Genomic DNA, 22039 nt, shown 5'->3' with positions numbered 1-22039 from the left:
TGCCAATCTATTCCTGGTATTGGAACTTCAAGCAAGGAGAGTGAGGGAGACACACATCGAGAGAAAGAGTGGAACAAATAGAGGTATACATATTTAGAAGGCATTACTGGCAGCATCTATAAAGTGCTGTGGGACTTATATAATGGGTTTTCATAAGCAGGCTGATAAGGCATTACACATCCATTATAAGAAGACAATCTTTCCTCAAGGATTTAAAATTTTAGTATGTCTGCATCAACAGCCACTTTTTATAACAATGATTTTTTTAAATGCTGTAAAGAATAAAATAGTAATGTGATGCTTTCCTCCCCAAAATAGAGAAAAGTAGTTTTTGAAGTTTTTTTTTTTTTTTTTTTTTTTTTTTAAACCAATGACTAATTTGCAAAGATTTAAATAAGAAATGAAAAGCAATTCATTCAGTAATTTTTTGGAAATACAATTACTTTACCTTTCTGGAAATTATGGTAAAAAGTTGTTGCACCAACCAGGAAATTATGTGGCACATAATTCGTGTGCAACAGATATATCTCCTATTAACAGAGTCAAGTTAGCTAGTTTTTGATATATACTTTAATCTTTAACATAGACTGTAATTAAAAGATGGATTTAGCCACCATGATGTCATGGTAAGCTGGCAGACAGTTGCTTGCCATTCAGATGTTGTGCCCCTATTAATGCAGTTCAAACCCTAATAAAATTCACGTAGGTAAGTTCTAAAAAAAAAATGTAAAAAATAAAGTTGTACTTATTTTCCTCTGATGATCTAAGCCGTTTCCAAATTAATAAGATGCACTGATGACATTAACTGCTACAGGTCCAGAAAGAATTTTAGAACTGAACAGAAACAAGACAGAAATATTTGTTATTGGTCTGAAATGACAGACAGAAAATTTGTACATATGCATCATCCATTTCTCTGAAACTCAGTGCGCAAATCAGAAAAACGGGCATTATTTTGAAGAGTTTTGATAATCATATTAAGGTCAACAGAAATCCTTTCTATCACTGAAAATATTCAATTCAATTTTATGTATATAACACCAAATCAAGGTGCTTTATATATCTACAATAACAGAAAGAAAACCCCAACAATCAGACGACTCCAGCAGCCTAGCCCCTTTGCAGCGTAACTAAAGAAAGGTTCAGGGTCACCTGACCCAGTCCTAACCATAAAATTTATCAAAAAGGAAAGTTTTAAGCCTAATCTTAAAAGTAGAGAGGGTGTCTGTCTCCTGAATCCAAACTGGGAGCTGGTTCCATAGAAGAGGGGCCTGAAAGCTGAAGACTCTGCCTCCAGTTCTACTTTTAAATAGGAACCACGAGTGAGACTGCAGTCTGAGACCGAAGTGGTCAGATGGGGTCATATGGTGCATAGGTCTTTAACAATAGAGCTAACTTAAGTTATTGCATCTATACAACCAATAAATGGATGCATAACTAATAATTATAGGATCAATGCATTGCAGGAGCAAGAAGTGTGATGTCTGATGTGAGATACTTTTTAGGCAACAGTGTCCAAGAGACACTTTAAGTGGTTGTGCAATCTAAATGAACCACTGACCAGCTATTTAAGCATGAGCATCTTCTTGCAAGCCATTACATTTATTATTATGTATACACTCAGCAATTCAACTATACAGACTATCCATTTCTGAAACATTTATACAAAAGGGTACTGTAAGGCAATGTTTTAAAAGTCAAAAAGAAGAGATTTTCAAGACTGTGATTAATAATTGCTCCTCAGTTTTTGTCCTCAGAAGTCATCCACCAAATATCAGTGACAGGCCAAGACTCATTATGTAGCTTCTAGAGGGAAATAACACAGTCTTGTAACATAAATACCACCGCAATGCTTCAATAGGAATACTTGATGAAGATGTCTCATTCAGATTTATGCTTGTGTGCATGTGTGCATGCACCTGTGGATTGATAATGAATGTGTTTTTCTCCTGCTGAGGCTCCACTCAGATCAAAGTCTAGCAGGGCCTCTGAACTGCTCCCGGATGAAACGCACACACACATGCACACGCGCGCATGCATGCACGCACACGCGCGCACACACACACACACACACACACACACACAACCCGAATATGTCTCCGAATATGCCTCTTTTGTCAGAAGCCTGATAACTGCGGGTGTGAGGGACAGTTGGACTGAAAGCCAGGTGAGAGAAGGAAGTATTACCAACCACGTAACAAGCTAACCATCACCAAGGCCACCACTTTTCCATGACAACATGGTTTTCATTGCTATGGTAACACAAACGAGTGTCTAGGAAATGACACCAAGGAAATGAAGGTCAGGAATAAATCAGGCCGGAAACCAGCGATTCCCATAATACAGAAATGCACAAAATACACGAATTATTACATTTCTTTTAAATATGACAATCATTACTATGTGCTGATGTACAGGTTATTACCAAACTTTAAGGCCAAATTCTTCCTTAATGAAAAATTCTTCTTTAATAAAGGGCAATTTACTGTAGGACCAGGCATTTCAGGGAAAAAAAAATACTATTTAGTGTTCACAGTGTTTTGCAGTGACCTTTACATTGTGTTGGCCTTGTACATGCATTATTGCCATTCTATGGCAGTTGAAGGACAGCACTACCAGGTGCAGAAATTATCACATGAACGACTTGATTTTCTAATAATCTAAAGATTATTCAAAAATCATCCCCATTTTAGGTACAGGGTAATCGAGAGCCCATAACATTAAACATATGGCATACTCATAAATATGCAATCACATTAAAAGGGAGGGGGAAGGGGGGCATGTAAATAGTAAATATGTTTGCATTATTTAGTATTTATGCTACTTTTTGTGAGAATAGTGAAACGTGCACATGTGCAGATTCAGATGCCCTGATTACAAGACTCTTATGAGAACACCTCATTCATTACTCTGAATATTCCTTTTAGAGAAGAAACTTTGAAACTCAGCAGGAGAGCGCAGTAAATGGGAGTCTCCACACGACTAACAGAGCTTTTTTTTTTCTCCTGATGTCTCAGAGAACTATGCTTTAAGATAGCCAGTAGATTTCACCCCACAGCTTGCTTCCTGATTTGTATATGTAACAGATGTGTAATTCATCTGCTATAGTTTCACCTCAAAAAAACCTCTAAAATCTCCCTTTTTAAATCCAAAACTAAAAACAATACATTTAATATAATTTATTCAGTAATAATAGTGTAATCACCAACATTTATCTGTTTCTAACATCCGCACTAGAATTTAAAATGGTGACTATATAGGGCAAAATCCATTCATTTTTACTCAATTGCCATGGTCTGTGCATTTCTCTGCAATAGCAAATCTTTGTGAATATTTCACAAATTTTACAATTTAAAAAAAAAATAAAAATTGTGTTTGTAGGTGTGCTGTGCTATCTGACACAGATCCTTTAAGTCCTGTAAGTTGTGAGGTGGGGCCGCCATAGATCGGACTGTCCAGCACATCCTACAAATGCTCAATTGGATTGACAACGGGGGAATTTAGAGACCAAGCTAACATCTCTATTGCTCCATGATCTAGTTCTGATGCTCATATTCCCATTGTTGCCACTTTTGGCAGTGGGAAGGGGTCGGCATGGGCACCTGGACTGGTCTGTGGCTATACAGCTCCATATGCATAGAGTATTTTGAAACATTTTCATCAGAACCAGCATGAAGGTTTTCTGCAATTTGAGCTACAGCTTGTCTGTTGGATCAGACCACAGAGGCCACCCTTCACTCCCCACAGCTGCCCATGACCCTATCGCTGGTTCACCACTGTTCCTTCCTTGGACAACTTTTCATTGACTGATTGAAGACTGAGAACACCCCCACAAGAGCTGCAGTTTTGGAGATGCTATGATCCAGTTGTCTAGCCATTACAATTTGGCCCTTATCAAACTTACTCAAATCTTTACCCTTGCCCAGTTTTCCTTCTTCAAACACATCAACTTTAAGAGGCTGCAAGGTCTAACCCAGAGATAAAGTCTTCCTTTTGAGTTTAGTTGAAGGTAAAAAATAATAATAATAATAAATCCTACAGCCCTACTCCTCTGCTCTTGCTGAACTGCACTAAGATGGATTGGAATTGTGTTTTCTGACAAAAAGGGAAAACAATCTAAAGCATATTAAAGTTATTCTTCTTCCTTTCACAATGTGTTAAAAGAAATGTATTTTCAATTTCCAGTTTATTTTTGGAATTAGTACGATGTACTAATTTTGCATATCCTGGATCATTTGTAAGCTGAAACATTTAGTCGGAAATGCTCCAGCTTTCACGGTGTGCTCCATACACCTTCTAGCAGTGCTGAGACCTGTTCTTAGCCTCTAAGGTGCTTGCCACTTGGTTATGGCCACCAGAATGACACGAGCAGAAATATGATTTCAATTTCCTGGGACCCAGGGCAAAGAGATTAGGATTTTATTTGGTTCCCAGGCAGTCAGCATTTAAGCATCACTTACACCAAGGCAGCAATGACAGCATATAAGAGGAGAACACCAGGAATAAAATAAGGTGGGCTTAGCAATGTTATAATGGGCACACCAAATGTATATTGGGGGAAAAAAATCATGCACTACATGGCAAAACATACAGACAGTCCTTAAATTCACTTTCAGAGAAAATATGTGCTTTATGCATTATTAGAGTAGATATTAAGTAAGTGAGGCAGTCACCGAGACACCAGCTGGCTCATATACATGAGAAATGTGATATTTTAAATATTCTGAACAGATTTTGTATTCTCTTTCATTTCAGCTCAAACCACATTTCCCTCCCTCTCTACAAATGCTTCACGGAGAATAGGCCCCTTCTGATGTTAGATCATACAAAAAAATCCAAAAATAAAGCATAATTTATGCCACATTTTAGCGATAATAAAGAACTTAATCAATTCGCTGATTGAGGGGAAATAAGCATGTTATTCACAACAATATTGATGATCAATCAGTTATTTTTCATTGACTTAAGCTTTATGACTTGAATATTTAACGCTGTTCTCAATGGCATTAGACTTTTGGTCAGTCACCAAAAAAAATGTAATAAAGAATCTCTTTTAAGATATGTCATTTTCTTTTTAAATCAACCAAATGATGTATTAGTTGGGAAAGTCATTGACAGAATAATCAATAATTAAAATAACCGTTTAAATGCTACCTTAAAATTGGAGACTTCCCCTGTAATTCCAAAGTTACTCAGTCTTAATTTATGCCTATTAAAAACAGGAAGAGGTGGTTTAATAGCTTTGATTGCCGCCATTACATAAATGCAAAGGGTTATATAAACAGACAACCTGAAATCAAGAGTTCTCCCATAGCATTACTCCTTAGAGAAGATATTTGTGTTGCTGCTGATCCTCCTCCTCTCCCCCAGGGAGATGAGATGTCACTGCATTCCAGCTGGGAGACTTGCTCTCACTTGCAGCTCAGGCACAGCCTTCAGTACTGATTGTCTTGTTTTGTAACCGGAAAATTGAAGCTAAAAGGTCATTTAATGCATTGTGATTCTTACCTGTGAGTTGACAGTCGTCGTTGGAGCCTTCAGAGTCCTCCTGGTTGGGGCTGAGTGGAGGGCTGGCAGGGGGACTGGTGCTGAAGCTGGCGTAGCCCAGGGAAGAGCTTACCTCGCTAGGCTCGCAGCTGTGGTTGACCAGCCTTTGGACATCCAAAGATGAGGACAGAGAGGTGCGCTGTTTGGGCTAGAAGGAGCAAAAGAGCAAGGGTTAGATTTTCACAAGGGTTAGTGAAATGTTGGGCTCGCTTTAAAAAAGTTTCAAAGTCAACAAATTTTTGCATCTAGTTTAACAAATTAACAATAACAATATGCCAAGCAATTGAAAGAATTTATAACTTTGGAGAAATACAATTATTTTAAAGGGGTTATACAAACTCATTCTACAAGCAGTCCTTTTTGATTTATACCAAAAGTAAAATGCATTTGCCTGCAGCTCAATAAATGTTCCCACTCATCATGAGATGTAAGAGTTATCTGTTTTTCATCATTAGTTTTACCACAGGGACAAAGCTAATAACGTTAATTACCAATTCTTTGTATTTTAGTGAAGCTATTTTCTTTATTTTTGTTTTGATCCTCCCACCCATTATTTTCATTTTCCTTTTTATGTGACAGCACGACTTCTGCTGCTGAAGATAAAATGCTTTTTGTTGTCAAAAACAAATCCCCTGCTTATTTAATTTTTTTCTTGTGATGTTCTGGATGAGTTTATGGCGGGTGTAATCACTGCTGGCATCCTCCAGTTCAAGCAACTGATAAATGAAATGAATTCACAGAAAAAATGTTATATAATGCAGTAGTGTACATATGTATACAGGGTGGAATTTGGGGTTTTGTTTATCTGGACAGTACTGTATAAAAGTATTTAGCTCTCATTTCTTTATATGTTGCTAGGGAAGGGAAAGGGAAATGGGTGCAGGCAAAAATTTATTGAAATATGTGCAAAAATACAGAAATACAGTATATAAGGGGAAAAAAAACAGTTTGCACAATTCTAATCAAGTTTAAAAAGTCACTATTTGGTATGACCACCTTTATTCCTCAATACAGTCTGAACTCTCAGAGGCAAGTGTTCATGTAAATTCAGGAATTGTTCTCCAGGCTTCCTGAAGGACATTCAAAACTCTTCGTTGGATGTTGGCTGCTTTAGGTTCCATTCTCTGTCAACATGATCCCACACTGCTTCAATAATGGTGATGTCAGAGCTCCGGAGAGGCCAATCCATGACTGATAGTTTTCCATTGTTTGTTTTTCTATCCATATATACTTTTACTGCATTGGCAGCACATTTGGGATTATTGACGTACTGAAAAATGAAGCAGTTGCCAATCAAACACTTTTCAGATTGGATTGTGTGGTGGATCAAAATCTGACGGTACTTTTCTGTGTTCTTAAATCCATCAATTTTGACAGGATCCCCAACACCACTAAATGAAATGCAGCCCCAAACTACAAGAGAGGCTCAGCCGTGTTTCACAGATGGCTGTAGACACCACTCTCCTGACCTCCTCTGTACATACTAATTAAGACTTGAACCAAAAATTTCAAAATTGGATTCATCACTCCATCAGAACTGTTTCCACTGATTTTCAGTCCAGTTCTTGAGTAACCTCAACCTTTTCTCCCTGTTTCCGTTCCTTAAGAATGGCTTCTTGACAGCCAGCTGACAACAGTTCTGATGAGGCTTCGGTGAACAGCCCTGTGTCTGCTGTATTTTTTCATGTTTCTTAAGGACATGACTTTGAGATATTGTTCATCTGCAGACAGTTTTTATTTTTAGGCCTGTCACTTCTTTTGTCCTTCAATTTCTTCAATTTTTTTATTCTTATTTTTTAAGGACACTGCACGCCATGCTGAGATGTACCACCGTTTCAGTGAGCTCTTTGGGAATCACATTGTTCATGCAAATATACCATTTGATGCTGATCAAATTCTATTATCTTTGGCATTTTTATCGATTCAGCTAAAGAAATGGGAACAAATTATATCTTTTTACGACAGGCTGCTGGGAAAGGTACAAATTTAGATGGAATTTAAAATGGGTTCTTTGCCAAGTTGCCTGTTCTGTCTAGACACAACACTGGCTCCTCCCTTGAGTTAGGTGCCTTTTTTATGCATGAATGATTCATACGTCAGTGTCAAGTGGCTTAAGAGAAAAATAAAAAAGATCTTCTAAAAATGGTCTGGTAAAAAACAGCAAATGTCCAAAGAAAAACTTTGAAAACCTTTCAGAAAGCCTGAAGAATATAAATAAATATAATGAGCATTATGAAAGGCAAACATGTGGGTTTAAGCTGGCATTGGTCTAAATGCATAGTTTTAAGTCTTATTGCTAAAAATACATAATTTTATAGGTTTCTGCCTCAATTCTGTCACCTAAATGTGTGTGACATAAGATATGGATGTCAGCATGGCTTTTCTAATGTAAACTGGGATAGCAAATGACAGAGGTAGGACATAAAAAGAAGCAAAGAGAAAGTGAGCCAAAATGGCTGCTTAGAAAAAGCAAATGTGAATGATAAAGTGAGACAGAGGACAACTGAAACTGTAGACTGGCATCTGGTAAACACATCTTACATAATGAGGCATTTGCAGCTCTCAACAACCTGCTGCTATGCTTCACAAACAGCTCAGGCAGTCAAAACCCTGCTGGCACATGTATATGCAAGCACAAGTCAGAGGAGGCAAAGGGAATCAATAGAGTGAACTATGAACGCAAAATATCGTCCTGAAACACAGAGAGACAGACAAACACACACACACACACGCAAAACAGGACAACCTTCATAAGACCTTCAGTCTTCTTTGTGACTCAAGGTTAAAAAACTGAACCTGGGAAAGATGAGATGGGAAAGGAATATAAAAGGAAATGAAAAAAAAACAGGAGGAGGAGAGAGAGCGCTCTTTTCCATGCATGATGCATTCAAATTGGGCTTTGAAATAGTCATCAGATTGGCTGAACTAAACTAGGGTGAAAAACAAAAGCAAAACAAGAACAGGGAAATAGGCTGAGCAAGGATGAAAACTGGAAAGAGAACTTGGCAGGGAGAAATTAAAAACAGCGATGGCACGCTGCGCGAATCAAGAAATAAAAAGGAAGAAACAAAAGAAACAATGAGAACACGTAAACATCTAGAGCAGGACAGGAAGGATCGGTCCAAGAAGCAAGCTATTACAGACAAAAGAAAGCAGGTTCAGGACTGCAATAAAACGGAGGAGGATGGAAAGAGATGAAAATGGGGGGAAAGGAAGGAAACAATGAAAAGAAGGAACAAGGATAGCAAAAGAAGCTACAAATGATCAAATCTAATGTGACAAATTCAAATGCAGCGGATGTCTTTCTCTATTTTGGGAAATAAGTACTGTTAGGTGGGAATACTAACACAAACTCTCATGTCTGCGCAGTATTTATGAAGCTGCAGCCTGAAAGCTAGCTTTGGGGTATATCTGACATTTTTTCCTGGCTTGTTTGCATCAATTAAACAAGGTACAGTATGTTGAGTGAGCTTTGAAGGTGCAGGCTGATTTTTTTTTCCCTTCCATTTCTTTATCCTAAGTTAAGCTAACTGTTGCTGGTGCTAGTTAAATTTTTAGCAAACACACATACAAGTGCAGAACAATCATTTCCAACTAAGTTTAGCAATAAAAGGAAAAAAATCCACCCAAAAGTACACAACTACTGAACCTGAAGCTTGGTGTAGCTTGGTGCAGTGTGTTTGGTCCTATAGGTGGATGAATGAAGACATTTGTACACACACACACACACACACACACACACACACACACACACACACACACACACACACACACACACACAATTTGATATCCAGCCAAGAGTGAGCACTTCTGGACATGCCATTGCTCAAGTCCAAACCAGAACCTAATATGGCACAGCAGTAACTTCTTTTGTGTGTGTGTATGTGCGTGCGTGTGTGTGTCATTCACCAGGGAGTAACACTACAGCAGCAGCAGCAACCAACAGAGACTAAGGATGTTTAAAGGACTAATGCATCAACCAGACAAGATCACAACAACCCAGAGAGGGTACAGGGAGTAAAGATGGTGATGTATGAGCTCAACAGGGAAACACACTGACTGGGTGAGGGGAGGGACATTCCAAGAACTGGCTGTCAAAATCAAGTATTTTCTTCATTAGTCTTTCCATTGGTGCAAACAGGAGCAATTCTAAACAAGCCGACAACTTAGCCACTATTATGAGGACTCTGTAATCTAAAGCATATAGGATCTGTGAAAAAAAAGAAAAGAAAAAAATCCTTTATATATACTGATAATACTAGTACTACAAGCTATGTGCTACATGAAACAAAATATGTAGTATTGACTTCACGGGAAGCTTAACAACACTAGACTGAGGGCTCAAAATGAGATGAAACAGTCATCAACACAGAATACAGTAAGTGAACTCTTCCAAATAGGACAGCTTGGTATTTGAAAGAGGCTGTGTGTGTCTGCGTCTTCATCTGTGAGCCATATTCAGTGAGTTTAATGGCTATGTCAACTGCTCCTAAAGCAGTTCTCTCTTACTGTACTTATCTCTGGTTCATCTTTGTCTATTTGTCTTCCTCTTCTTTCAAACTATTACATTTGTCTCCTCTCTGGACGTGTGCTTATTAAGAGCTTGCACGCACACACTCAATGACACATACCAAGAAAAAAAAAAAAAACATGCACACATGCCATAGCTCGGGCTGAGGCTTAGCGTTAACAATGCAAACAGGCAGCGAGCTAATGAACATGTCGTGGCCGATTGGAAGGGGATTAATGAGCACAGCCACACAGAAACACACACACACACACACACACACACACAAAGGCAGACAGGTCCCATGCATGACTTAACTTTAGAAGAAATCGTTTTCCATGCCTACAACAGCATACCTAAGGGAGAAACAAGTCATTTAGCACATTACATGTATCTGAATGATAATAACTGACACACCCATGGTCATAAAAATGTAGTTTCACACCTAAGATTGGGTGAGATGTGCTTTTGCAGGCTGCTTAAAGCCCAGTATTTGTGCGCTAACTACTAATTACTAATGTGATCATCAAATATCATGATTAGTAGTTATGAATATCTCCACTGCTGATGAACGAGACCTCCTACATAAGTATTTACGATGTATACTATTACAGAGATGCTAAAAAAAAAATATGTCAAATGCACCAAAGAACGAGGGTTATTTATCCGTTAATGTTGCTTTTGTAAATATAACACAAGCAGTAGATGGAAAGTTAATTACGGCTGTGGTTTTAATTGATATTTTCAGTTGCTAGAGCAGCTCATCCTCTGTTAACATTAGCGTAGAGTTAATGATCCTGAATGCGGAGCGGTACAAATTGCATATGTCTGCTTTTATTTCAGCTGCCGCACACGTCCACAGAAAGATGTAAACATACAAACTCAGAGGGCAAAATGTTCAAAAGAGCCAAGCTGACGACTCATCAGCTTCCAGAGGGTGGCAAAGAACAAGAGAACAGAGAAGAAAGAGGAGTAAACATCTGAAACTCCCTTTTCCCCCAAATCCAAAACAAACTCTTAACTGCAACTCTTACAAGTATCACACCACTAGTCATCTCTTGATTTTGTACACATCCTTTTGATGCATTCTGTCGTTGATCTGTTCAGCTATTTGGGTCAATTTTCCTTTGTGTTTCTTGGAATGATCACACTTTTTCATTCAAATAGGTTTTTAAAAAAAAATGCATGACAATTTCAGCAACATATGCACACATTAGCCTCTTAATTTGGTACACCTATTCTGCTGCTCGTGATAAAAATCAGGAATAATCAGGAAGCGACTCAGTACATTTAGGCATGGAGACATGGTTGAGACGACCTGCTGAATTTAAGGTGAAAGAAAGGTGATTTAAATGACTCTGAATGTGAAATCAACATTATTTTAAGTTTAAACTTAATAACTAATGAAGATATTTTGGAGTTTTAGGTGATGACAGGTCAAATCCTCCAATAAACAATTTCTGTGTGCCTCTCCTGCTCTTTCATCCTGCCTCTCTTTCCTTTTCGTCCTGCACGTGTATCCACCGGAGGTTTTACATGCAGGCTATTCACTTTTTTAGATTTTCAGGCTCGTAGCTGTAGTCCAAACTGCTTGTTTCTTTACTATCATTTCCACACACAGAGAAAATAATCTTCCTAGAATTGTAAGTGCCCTCCCCACCATTCTCTGCTATCACTTCACTTGTGTTTATTTGCTCTATCCCTCAGTCAAATGAAACAGTCTTTTATTTTGTTCCATCATCTAAAATTGTGAGAAACTCAGGAAGTAATTTACCTTCTGTTTGCTACCAAGCACTGAGCTTGTTTTCCCACCAAATCTATTCTGACACATGATTTAAAATGTGATGCAGAGGCCAGCAGACCAGTTATGAGTCCTCTTGGCTCATAACTAATGAGATCTATGAACTGCACCATTTATTGAGAGTGTCCAAATCCTAGGTACAAATCCTTTTAATACAGGCAGAAAATGGCAGGGAAAAGTTCAGATGTGCAACTCCCACTTGGGAGATTTTAGTATTAGCTTGAAATCACTTCTATTAGCAGTGTATGACCCAGGTCTCTCCTTTGGGGCCACTGGGTGGGAAAGAAAATCTCTTTAACCACAAACACTGGAAGGTCTCCTAGTTGTTGTGATAACTTCAAAATGTTCAAGTAGAGTCAAGCACAGGGTGAGAAAAATGAACTTAATTGTATAAATCAAAATCCTTTGCCTCCCATTTGGCTCCATTTTCTCTTATTTTTTTGCTTCTTTGGAGCTAAACTCCTCTCCTGATTGTGTTTGTTGACCTTGTTAGACAAACACACAACAATGTGGGCCACATATTGTAAAGAGCTGGCACAAATGCTCAGATGTATTCATAGAAATGTAAAGCACATGTTTACTGTAATTATAGACAAATCCTAGCAAATTTCCTGCGGGATTAACTCACAGAGCGACACTATTAAAGCAGTCATCAAGTGATAACCTCAGCATCTAACTGATTGATGAGAGTGAAAGGATTAATGAGCTCTAAATGCCAAAGTGATGAATGATCATGACTATGTGGTGTTTAGTGAAGAATCTAGAGGGAGGTCTTTAGACAAGGAAATGTGATAATTCTAGAATTTCAACAAATCACAATACTTAGAGAGATATTAAAGAGCATTTAGGTCCCACCAACATCAAAAGGGAAAACAATTCATGAGTTTCTGTTGACACTGTGTTACATATAAGGTTGGTGCCGGAGAGTATGGACTGCATGAGCATTCAACTTTGACAGGGGCATTTGGATCAAGTCTCTTTGCTATCCCACAGGGAGAACATGCACTGTTGGCTGGTTGATTCAAACCCAGGACCTTCTTGCTGTGAGGCGACAGTGCTAACCACTGCCCTGCTCCACAAAAAAAAAAAAAAAAAGGATAAACAAGCTACTTTAAACTAAAGTCATTAGCCAGAATGCATGATTGCAACCATTCACTCATAGAAAACTGTAGCCACAATTCTAAAAGTGCAAAAATGTCTGGCTTAGATTACAGATGCAAAGCAGGACACAAACATGAGAGATATTTTCTCTCGGTGTACAAGTGGATCAATGAACTAACCACGCACTAGGATAGCTGACCGTAATCACAGAATATCCTTAGCTCAGTTCTATATGTTTTGCAAATTTTAAATAGGGCCACACTGTAAAACTAGCTGCACGAGCTGATAAACACCCTCTCTTTAGTTCCAAAGAGACATGAGGGGTATTTCTCACAGTCTGACCTGCACTGGCCCATCGGCTCTAAAGTCAGTGTCCTCCTCAGTCATGTTGGTTACTGCGACTGCTGCAGAAGCACTAACTGAATAATTAACCTGAGCTTGAGCTGCAATAACTTATCAGCGATGTGAGTGTTTAAGCTTTTCATTACTGAACTATGTGACTTAATTTAACTTATAGTTGAAGTATATCAATAGAATTCAGCCGAGAGGGCACAGTGATCTTTCTGGATGAGCCTGGACCCCCAAAGCCTGTCTATAACACCAATGCTGACTGCACAACTACAATGGCTGAAGTACTAGAATTATTACTAGTACATGGCCATGCTACAGTATTGTTTGGCCTGAAAACTTACACAGTGAGAAAAGTTATAAATAAATGAATACATTTTAAAAAGCATGGTAAATATTGTTCATGTGTTGGGACATTTTAGCCTGTTGCTAGGCAAAGTGATGGCATCATATCATGTATATATCAACGTTTGTGGGTATAAATGAGATGTTAATGTGAAATTAAAATGATATGCTTTAATATGGTGTTATAGATGCATAGATGCTAAAAAAAATGGTCATGTTTGCCCAATGCAACATGATGGCATCACAATATCTGATATAAATAAGAGTGTCTGTGTGCCAAATTTGGTTGCTTGTTTCCTGATGGTCTTTTTTTTTTTAGAATGATAAGTTAGGCTGTCTCTACAATCAATGTTTATCATCAGGTTACAGGAAATAAGATATTCTGATTGTTAGCTTTTGTCAGCAGAGAACAGAGAAAACACACTGCACAAAACTTCCTGCTGTTTACTTGTTTGCAAGTCATTCGTGCTTGCAGAAAGCCTACAATTATGCGAGCATGGGAGTTGTAAAACAAGGTGTTGATTCACAGTGGGGCTGATAGTACTACTAAATCTTTTACACGAGTCTTGGAAGAGTGATTCAATTTGAGGCTAGAGTCAACAAAAGCCTTTAAGCTGATCTTTTTACTTGAGAGATTCGTTGGTTCTTCAACTCGAATCACAATCTGAGAACTTCAGCTCCATTTGCTGTGGAGAACAGCGCCCTTGTACTGTTTAACCTTTTCAAACTTCCAATGAGATCTGTCCCAAAAGGGCAGCTTATAAGTATGTCTTTTGTGCTGAAAGAGGCTGACAGTCTTTTCTGTGATGGTCCTGTTTGTTTACTGCAATTAGGCTGTCATCAAAATGACTCTGCACTGATGTTAAAATTACACATATCACATTTAGTTGCACTGGTCAAAACAATCTGCCATCCTAAAATCGACACCCTTTTTTTTCCCCTCACTGAAGCACAATTTGTGATGAGGCTCTTTTAAGTCCCTTGCTCAAGAGCACTTTAAACACATTAATTTGGAAAGGTAGGAGTGTAAGTCACACAGTTTTCACACAGGTACATCATCCACAAGAATTGGTATCCTTCTTAATGCTCTGGTGTTGTATTTAGTGTAACAGCTGTGTCATACTTGGTGCCTTTCTTATCGACTCTTTCTGTGTGTGTGTGTCTGTGCACCCTCTCAGGCTCTGTAAGGGGAAAAGTATTATCACCATGCCTCAGCATCAGAAAGCAGTTGGCTCGTTTTATCTACTTTCTGAGTGTGTGTCTGCCTGTCTTCATGTGGCCAGGGGTAGCTATCAGCTCAATCAGGGAAGTGTTCAAGTGTGACAGATCCAGGGTAGGTAGATCTGAATGTGTGCAATGAATACTATATATCCACATATTCCTGTGTGTGTGTGTGTGTGTGTGTGTGTGTGCGCGCGCGTGTGTGTGAGGGTGAAAGAAAGAGAGAGAGAGGTCCAAATATTAAAAGCATTTACATTTGGAAAGCAAGCCTGAGTTTTATTAATGGTCTACACACACACTCACACACACACAAGCATTTCTACTTCCATACTCTTGAGGACTTTTAACATACAAAGCCCCGGTCTCCAAACGCTAAAGCATGCTTCCCTATCACCATTTTACTACTTCTACACACTCACCGGCCACTTTAAAAGGTATGTTGTTCAACTTTTAACACAAATATCTAATCAAACAATCAATCACATGGCAGGATGGGGAAGACTTGACTTTAAACAGGGCATGATTCTCAGTGCCAGATGGCTGGTGTGAGTGTTTCAGAAAGTACGGATCTACTGGGATTTTCCCACACAGCCATCTCTAGGGTTTACAGAGAATGGTCTGAAAACAGAAAATATCCAGTGAGTGGAAGTTCTCTGAGCGAACCTGTCAGCTAAGAACAAGAAACTAAGGTTATAATACACATGGCCTCACCAAAGTTGGAAACTAGAAGATTTTTAAAAAATGCTACCCAGTATGATGAGTTTCCCTATATTGTGATATTTTGATGGTAGGGTCAGAATTTGCCGTAAACAGCCTGAAAGCATTGATCCATATGATGCTATTATATCAACATGAGTCAAAATTTATGAGGAATGTTTCCAGCACCGTGTTGAATTTAGGCCATGAAGAATTAAAGAAGTACTGAAAACAAAAGTGGGTCCGACCCAGTACTAGCAAAGTACTAAAATATCTATAGAATATTTAGTATTTTACTCTGACTGAGATTTTTCATATATATATTTTTTTCATTTTTTCAGTCATTAACATGAATTTAAGTATGATTTTGGAAATCTGATTGGGAAGGTCTTAACAACAGATACAAGACTCCTAACTTTTCTAAAACCTTTAAGACATTTACAAATGATATGCCTAGACAAGAGAAAAAAAAAAAAAAAAAAAAAAAAAAAAAAAAGGTTTCCTCCTACGTATTAAAGTACATCCATCCATCCATCCATCCGTCCTCTTATCCTTCTTATCCAATTCAGGGTCTCGGTGGAATGGTGCTTATCCCAGCTGCCATAAGGCAAGAGGCAGGGCACACCTCAGACGGGTCACAGGGCTAAACACAGAGACTCACATTCACACCTATGGGCAATTTAACCAGTAACCAATTAACCCAACCCCACTAACTGCATGTCTTTGGAATACCCAAGGGGAGAACATGCAAACTCCACACAGAAAAGCCCTGCCCAGTTTGTGGATTCAAACCCAGGACCTTCTTGCTGTGAGGCAACAGGGCTAACCACCATGCTGCCCTTACATATTAAAGTTTTTTTTTTTTTGCATTTTTGGCCACAAAAATGTGGCCGGTAGTGGAAAGAGACAGGAAATGGGGGAAAGATACAGGGGAAGACACATGGGCAAATTGGTGACGGGCCAGGACTCAAACCCGCGCTGCCCGCACTGCAACGCGGCATATGTATGCGGTCGCCGGCTTCACCACTAAGCCACCCGGGCGCTCCATATTAAAGTTTTTAATAAATTTCTTCTACTTTGGTTTGTGGAAAAGGACACATCTTGTTTCAAGTTGTACTATTTTCGATCATACCTGAGATTCACAAATTGGGAATGCATATTAAAAATTTTAGAGATAAAGAAGACAGAATATTGTTTACCCATTTGTTTAAAAGAGTCTACAGAAGAGGACGAACTCGACATAACTGGACTTAAGCAGATATTAAAATCTCCTCACCCTTTTAGGTCTAAACGCAAATCAAACCTATTCCCAACATGAACTTGAGTGTGTGGTTTGTTATGTGTGTGATATCATGTGTTTGTGGTCGCAAACACGAGCTCTATCATGTGTTCTCAATAACCAAAAAGCTCTCGTAGACAAGTAACAGTTCTTAACATTTACACACACATACAGCAAAGTAGGACACTGAGCCAGAGGGTTTAAAACCGATAACCCCAAGATGTATGCATCTCTGTCATTTTCACATCTTTCATCCCCTCTGTGTTCCACATCCCATCTGGCCATGTCTGTGATCAAGAGCTTGTGGAGATCTAAAATGTCCAGCTGACAGTTTGGACAAGTAGCAAAGGATAAAGAAATAAAAACGGCCCAAACATTAAGCCCGTGGAGATCAGTCAGCATAGTCTTTGTGATCTCTTCACCCTTTTACAAAGTGATCACATACGTTTTTCAGTGGCTGGCTTGTGGTCAATGACTGCAGCAGTATAAGCAGTCGATGAGCTGAATAACTTCTTTTAGGCGAGGATTTAAAGAACAAAAGGACACACTTTGAGTCACTGCAGCAGACTTGGGGAGCTTTTGTTGCAGGGGGAGGGAGGGTTGCACACTGCACAAAGAGTCCGTGGCAGCAAGTCACTGGATCTTACACCAGTCTCCAATTGTTACTTTGCCAGTTTGACAAGAAATCTCACCAGCGGGGTGAGATAAACTACTTGTTTTCAGCACACGCTCACTGAGTACTCAGTTTATAAATTCTTCTTGATGTGGAACTGAAAATAATATTAAATCAACTCAAATGACTTGGAAATAATACTCAAGGGGTAATTATTTCATTTTAGGATGCTTTGAGTTCACTGAGCTAAATACTAATGTAACATACAAACATACACTCACAATTACAATGCTAAAACACTCAGCATCATTTCTCTAGCCGGTCATGTCAGTTTTTGTCACACTGATAAAATGTAGTAGTTGGGGAAAAGGCATCAAATAGAATATTACTGACAGTATAAATCAGAGTAGTTTAAGGTCTTCTTAAATCATTTTATTGATATTATAAAGAACTTGGAGTTAAATGTTTGTAAGATGAACGTCATCATGACTAGTACAAACTACAGTGAAATATAATTCCTGCTTTTCCCAGAACTCCCTCAGGAACACTGAAAACACCACATTAATATGTTAATAGAGAAAATGGGGAAGACTACAGTATAGCATTATATAAGGCTCCTGTATACAGCTTAGTGCACATTGCAAAAGTCATGTCTGTTTGTGTGTATGCTATCCTATGTGTTCAGAACTGCCTTAATTTTTGTGGCAGAGATTCAATAAGACGACGGGAACATTCCTCAGAGATTTTGGTCCATATCTACATGACAGCTTCACACAGTTGCTTCAGATTTGTCAGCTGCACATCCATGATGTGAATCTCCTATTCCACCACATCCCAAAGGTGCTCTACTGGATTGAGATCTGGTGAGTTTTGAGGCCATTTGAATGAAGTGAACTCATTGTTATGTTTGAGATTATCTGAGCTTTGCAATATGGTGCATTATCAGCCATCAGAAGACGGGTACACTGTGTGTGTCACAAAGGGATAGACATGATCAACAAGAATACTCGGGTAAGCTGCGGCATTTAAAGAACGCTCACTTGGTACTAAGGGGCCCAGAGTGTGCTTGTGCTGAGAAAATATCTCCCACACCATTACACTACAACCAGCCCGAACCATTGATAAAAGGCAGAATGGATCCATGCATTCATGTTGTTTATTCCAAATTTGGACCCTACCATTCAAATGTCACAGCAGAAACTGAGACTCATCAGACCAGGCAACATTTTTCCAATCTTCTAGTGTCTAATTTTGTATTAGACACTACTGTATTCTAGTATGCAAATTGTAGCCTCAGTTTCCTGTTCTAAACTGACAGGACTGGCACCCGATGTGGTCTCCTGCTGCTGTCACCCATCTGCTTCAAGGTTCGATGCGTTGTGTGTTCAGAGATGCTCTTCTGCATGACTTGGTTATAATTGTTATTGAAGTCTCATCAGCTGCTAAAGGAAACATCTAATGGATGCTGTTCCTTCTTGAGCTTACCTCCTTATTCCAGCCTGCACACTGTGTTTAATCAGTATGTTGACATGAAAAGCACCAGTGTTTGGTTGTTATAAGCTTACAAGTCAAATAAAGATTAGCCCACACAATATGAGTAATCATTACAGAAATCATGGTAATTCCAGAGGGTTCACTAACTTTTTGCTTGCTTGTGCGTACTACTGAAATAGCCAGCGGGAGCACTAAAATGAAATGAAATGAATTCCAGAGAATTAATTAAGCACTATAAAATTGAACTCTGGTGCTCCTTGATTATGTGCGCTTCAAGCCGAGAGGAGGCCCGCTGGGCGCCGCATGTGATCCCTCTACACACATTAGTTAACATGCCAAAGATAGATCCATGATAATGGGTGGAGGGTGGGTGAAGCAAACAAGGGAGGAAGGGAAAATGTTGGGGTGAGTAAAGGACATTCAGAGAGCCAGAAGAAGGTCAGGTTACCTCATGTCATTATCAATCAGTTAATAAAGAAAACAACTATCTTCATCTCAAGTAAGAAAGAAACATCTGATTCAAGGAAATTCTTGAAAAGGGTTGACGAGATAATTACTACGCTACACTAAACAAGCAGATGAGTTGAATATTTTTTTCCAGTGTTATGTCACACGTCATCTGCTCACTGAGAAAACAACTGCCTTTAATTATCAAGGTGCGAAACGCTCGTGCTCATGTGTCTGATACTATCTTCCCAGTGACCGAAAAAGAGAGGAATAAATTAAACACAAGTCCCTAATGAGCTGGATTTGTTGTTGCGTGTGAATTGCTGAGTGTTGATTTGAAGTTATTCATGATCAGCGGCATATTATTATTATTAATCAATTCTGCTGCTGTTGTACACGTCTGCCGCAGAAGCAACAGAGAAAGTGAAGTTTTAGAGGGCCTGTAATGCAGGGAAAGCCATCTATTTGGATATAATGATGCTGATACACATTAAATACACATTTTCACTTTCACACTTCACTGGCTGCCCGGGCGGCTCCTTCTCTGAAATAACTAATGCAGCATTTTTATTAGATTTCACACAAATGTCCATGAATGATTTCTGTATCATTACTTAAGCCGCAGATGATGAACTTTAACACCATCTCATTATTGCTAGATTTTTATTATATGAACAAATGATTATCTCGATGTCAAAAATGAACCTATTTAGAAAAAATAGTTGGGTTGGGGTAAGCGCACAGTAAGGCTGCTCATAAACTAAGAATGCAGGTTCATTGTCGTTCCCAGTGACTGCTTGAAGATTTCCAATACAATCACCAGAGGAAGGGGGATCAATATTGTGCCATCTGTGGCATTAGAATTAAAAAATAAGCAGCAGAGCTGCATAGGTTCAGGTATGGCTGCTGGTCTGAGCGTCACAGGAGTCACACTAAGGAGTTTAGATTCCACTCCCAGCATGTAAAGAAAGTAACGTTGGTGTTTTCATCATTGAACCTTGGAGATAAACTAGCATCTCTGACAGTTACATTAGGCTCTAGTTTAAAATCAAACCACTGACAAAGCACCCTGCTATTTCCTAAAGATGATGGATCAATGTAGACTCTCCTCACACACAAACACATTCATTTCAAAGAAGTGCAAGCATGAACTGTCAGTACGCATGCCAGCTCACGCATGCTGGTGCCCCAAGTGTGGGCGAGACAAATTAAATTAAATATGAATTTTAAAATCAGATTAATTTAATGCACCAGTGGGAAAACCAGCTAAATAATGCTTTGATTGGCAAGCTACTGGTGTTCATTCTCACCATGGTCAATGCACAAGCCAACTGCGAGCCGCTGTACAGCACATGTGTACCCTGGCTGTCGTGTTGCTGGTGTGGGTTGGAAGGAGGTGAAACAGGAAGTGTTGATCTTGGAGTTAATGTGGATCAACATCTGAATTATTAACAAGGGTGCATTTGGGGCAGCGGCAGACCACAATTTTTCAAAAGCTCCCCCCATTAAGCCAGTGTGGTAGTTTGCAGATGAGACTGCAAAGACATCGCTTACAAAAAACTCGACATTTTTTAATCAAGGTTCCCACTACCCTGTGAAACCTAACTTTCTTAAAATTCATTTTAATTTCAATTTATTAAATTTTTACTTCAGAAAGTCCTTTTAAGTGTCTATACTTTATAAATTACTTCAAGAAAAGTAGTTCTCTTGCCTGATAAATTCAAGAAAAGTTACAAGTTTTATTATTAAAGCCAGCTTCTCATTTCTTGGTGGGGTGGAAGCCAGCCTGCCACTCACTAGGTTTAGATGTTGTAGACTTCACAGCACCTACATGCCACACACACCTCCCTCCACTGGTTGTGGTCTGCACCCTATTACCTACTATCCAACCAGAGAGACCTGCTATCCTCTTACTTGTAGTGTTAGTGGTCCTCATTTAGTTTTCATGGACTCCCACCCAACAGTAAATCATTCATTGGAGGAGGGGAGAGCAGCAGATGTGTGCAGACTTGGGGAGTGGCTGAGAGTTGCAAGCCTCTAAAAAATAGTGAGGGCAGCCCTCCATTCTTTGAGAACTGAGATTGGGGTTGACATCACATTTTGTAGATCATACTGACGCTGCATCCCTTTGTCCTGGCTTGATGTTTTTTTTTTGTTTGTTTGTTTTTTTTAATAACAAAAAATTTATTTTTAACATCAAAATAAACACCCTGCATTTCAATCCTACCTCGAGAAACATGAGCACAACATATTTTTGGGGAGGATTTAATTGTTCTTACATCTATACGTAAGTGTTTTTACATTAATAAGAACAAAACATGCCCCACATTTCTAGCAGTTTTTCTAACTCAAGAAAATATTTTAAAAATAGATCAAAATTAGAATAGAAATCAAATCGATTCGCGTCCATAATAGCAGCACCTTTCACAGAAACACAACAAGAACAATCAAAACTCTCAAATCGTGGTTTCAAAGGATCCTCTGGGTTTTTCCTACCAGAATATGTTGCTTATAAGCACAAACATGATGGAACATTTAGATAATCTAAACTACTAGCAACAGGAGCAGAGAGAGGATGGGAGATGAAACGAAACAGAGAAACAATCAGGGAATCAGAAACTGACGCAGATGTTTACCATT

At 38.9% G+C, this 22039-nt stretch overlaps 1 protein-coding gene across 1 annotated transcript in view; it reads right to left on the bottom strand.

The window, feature by feature from the left end:
* Positions 1 to 22039, bottom strand: part of anks1b (ankyrin repeat and sterile alpha motif domain containing 1B) — a 251122-nt gene that overhangs the window by 82576 nt on the left and 146507 nt on the right. Inside the window, 1 exon segment of the mRNA XM_030720755.1 lies at positions 5509 to 5695. Within this exon segment, the coding sequence (XP_030576615.1) occupies positions 5509 to 5695 (187 nt within the window).

Source organism: Archocentrus centrarchus, chromosome 23 (genome assembly GCF_007364275.1).
Source record: "Archocentrus centrarchus isolate MPI-CPG fArcCen1 chromosome 23, fArcCen1, whole genome shotgun sequence".
Taxonomy (NCBI): domain Eukaryota; kingdom Metazoa; phylum Chordata; class Actinopteri; order Cichliformes; family Cichlidae; genus Archocentrus; species Archocentrus centrarchus.
This window is presented reverse-complemented; position numbering and strand designations above follow the sequence as displayed.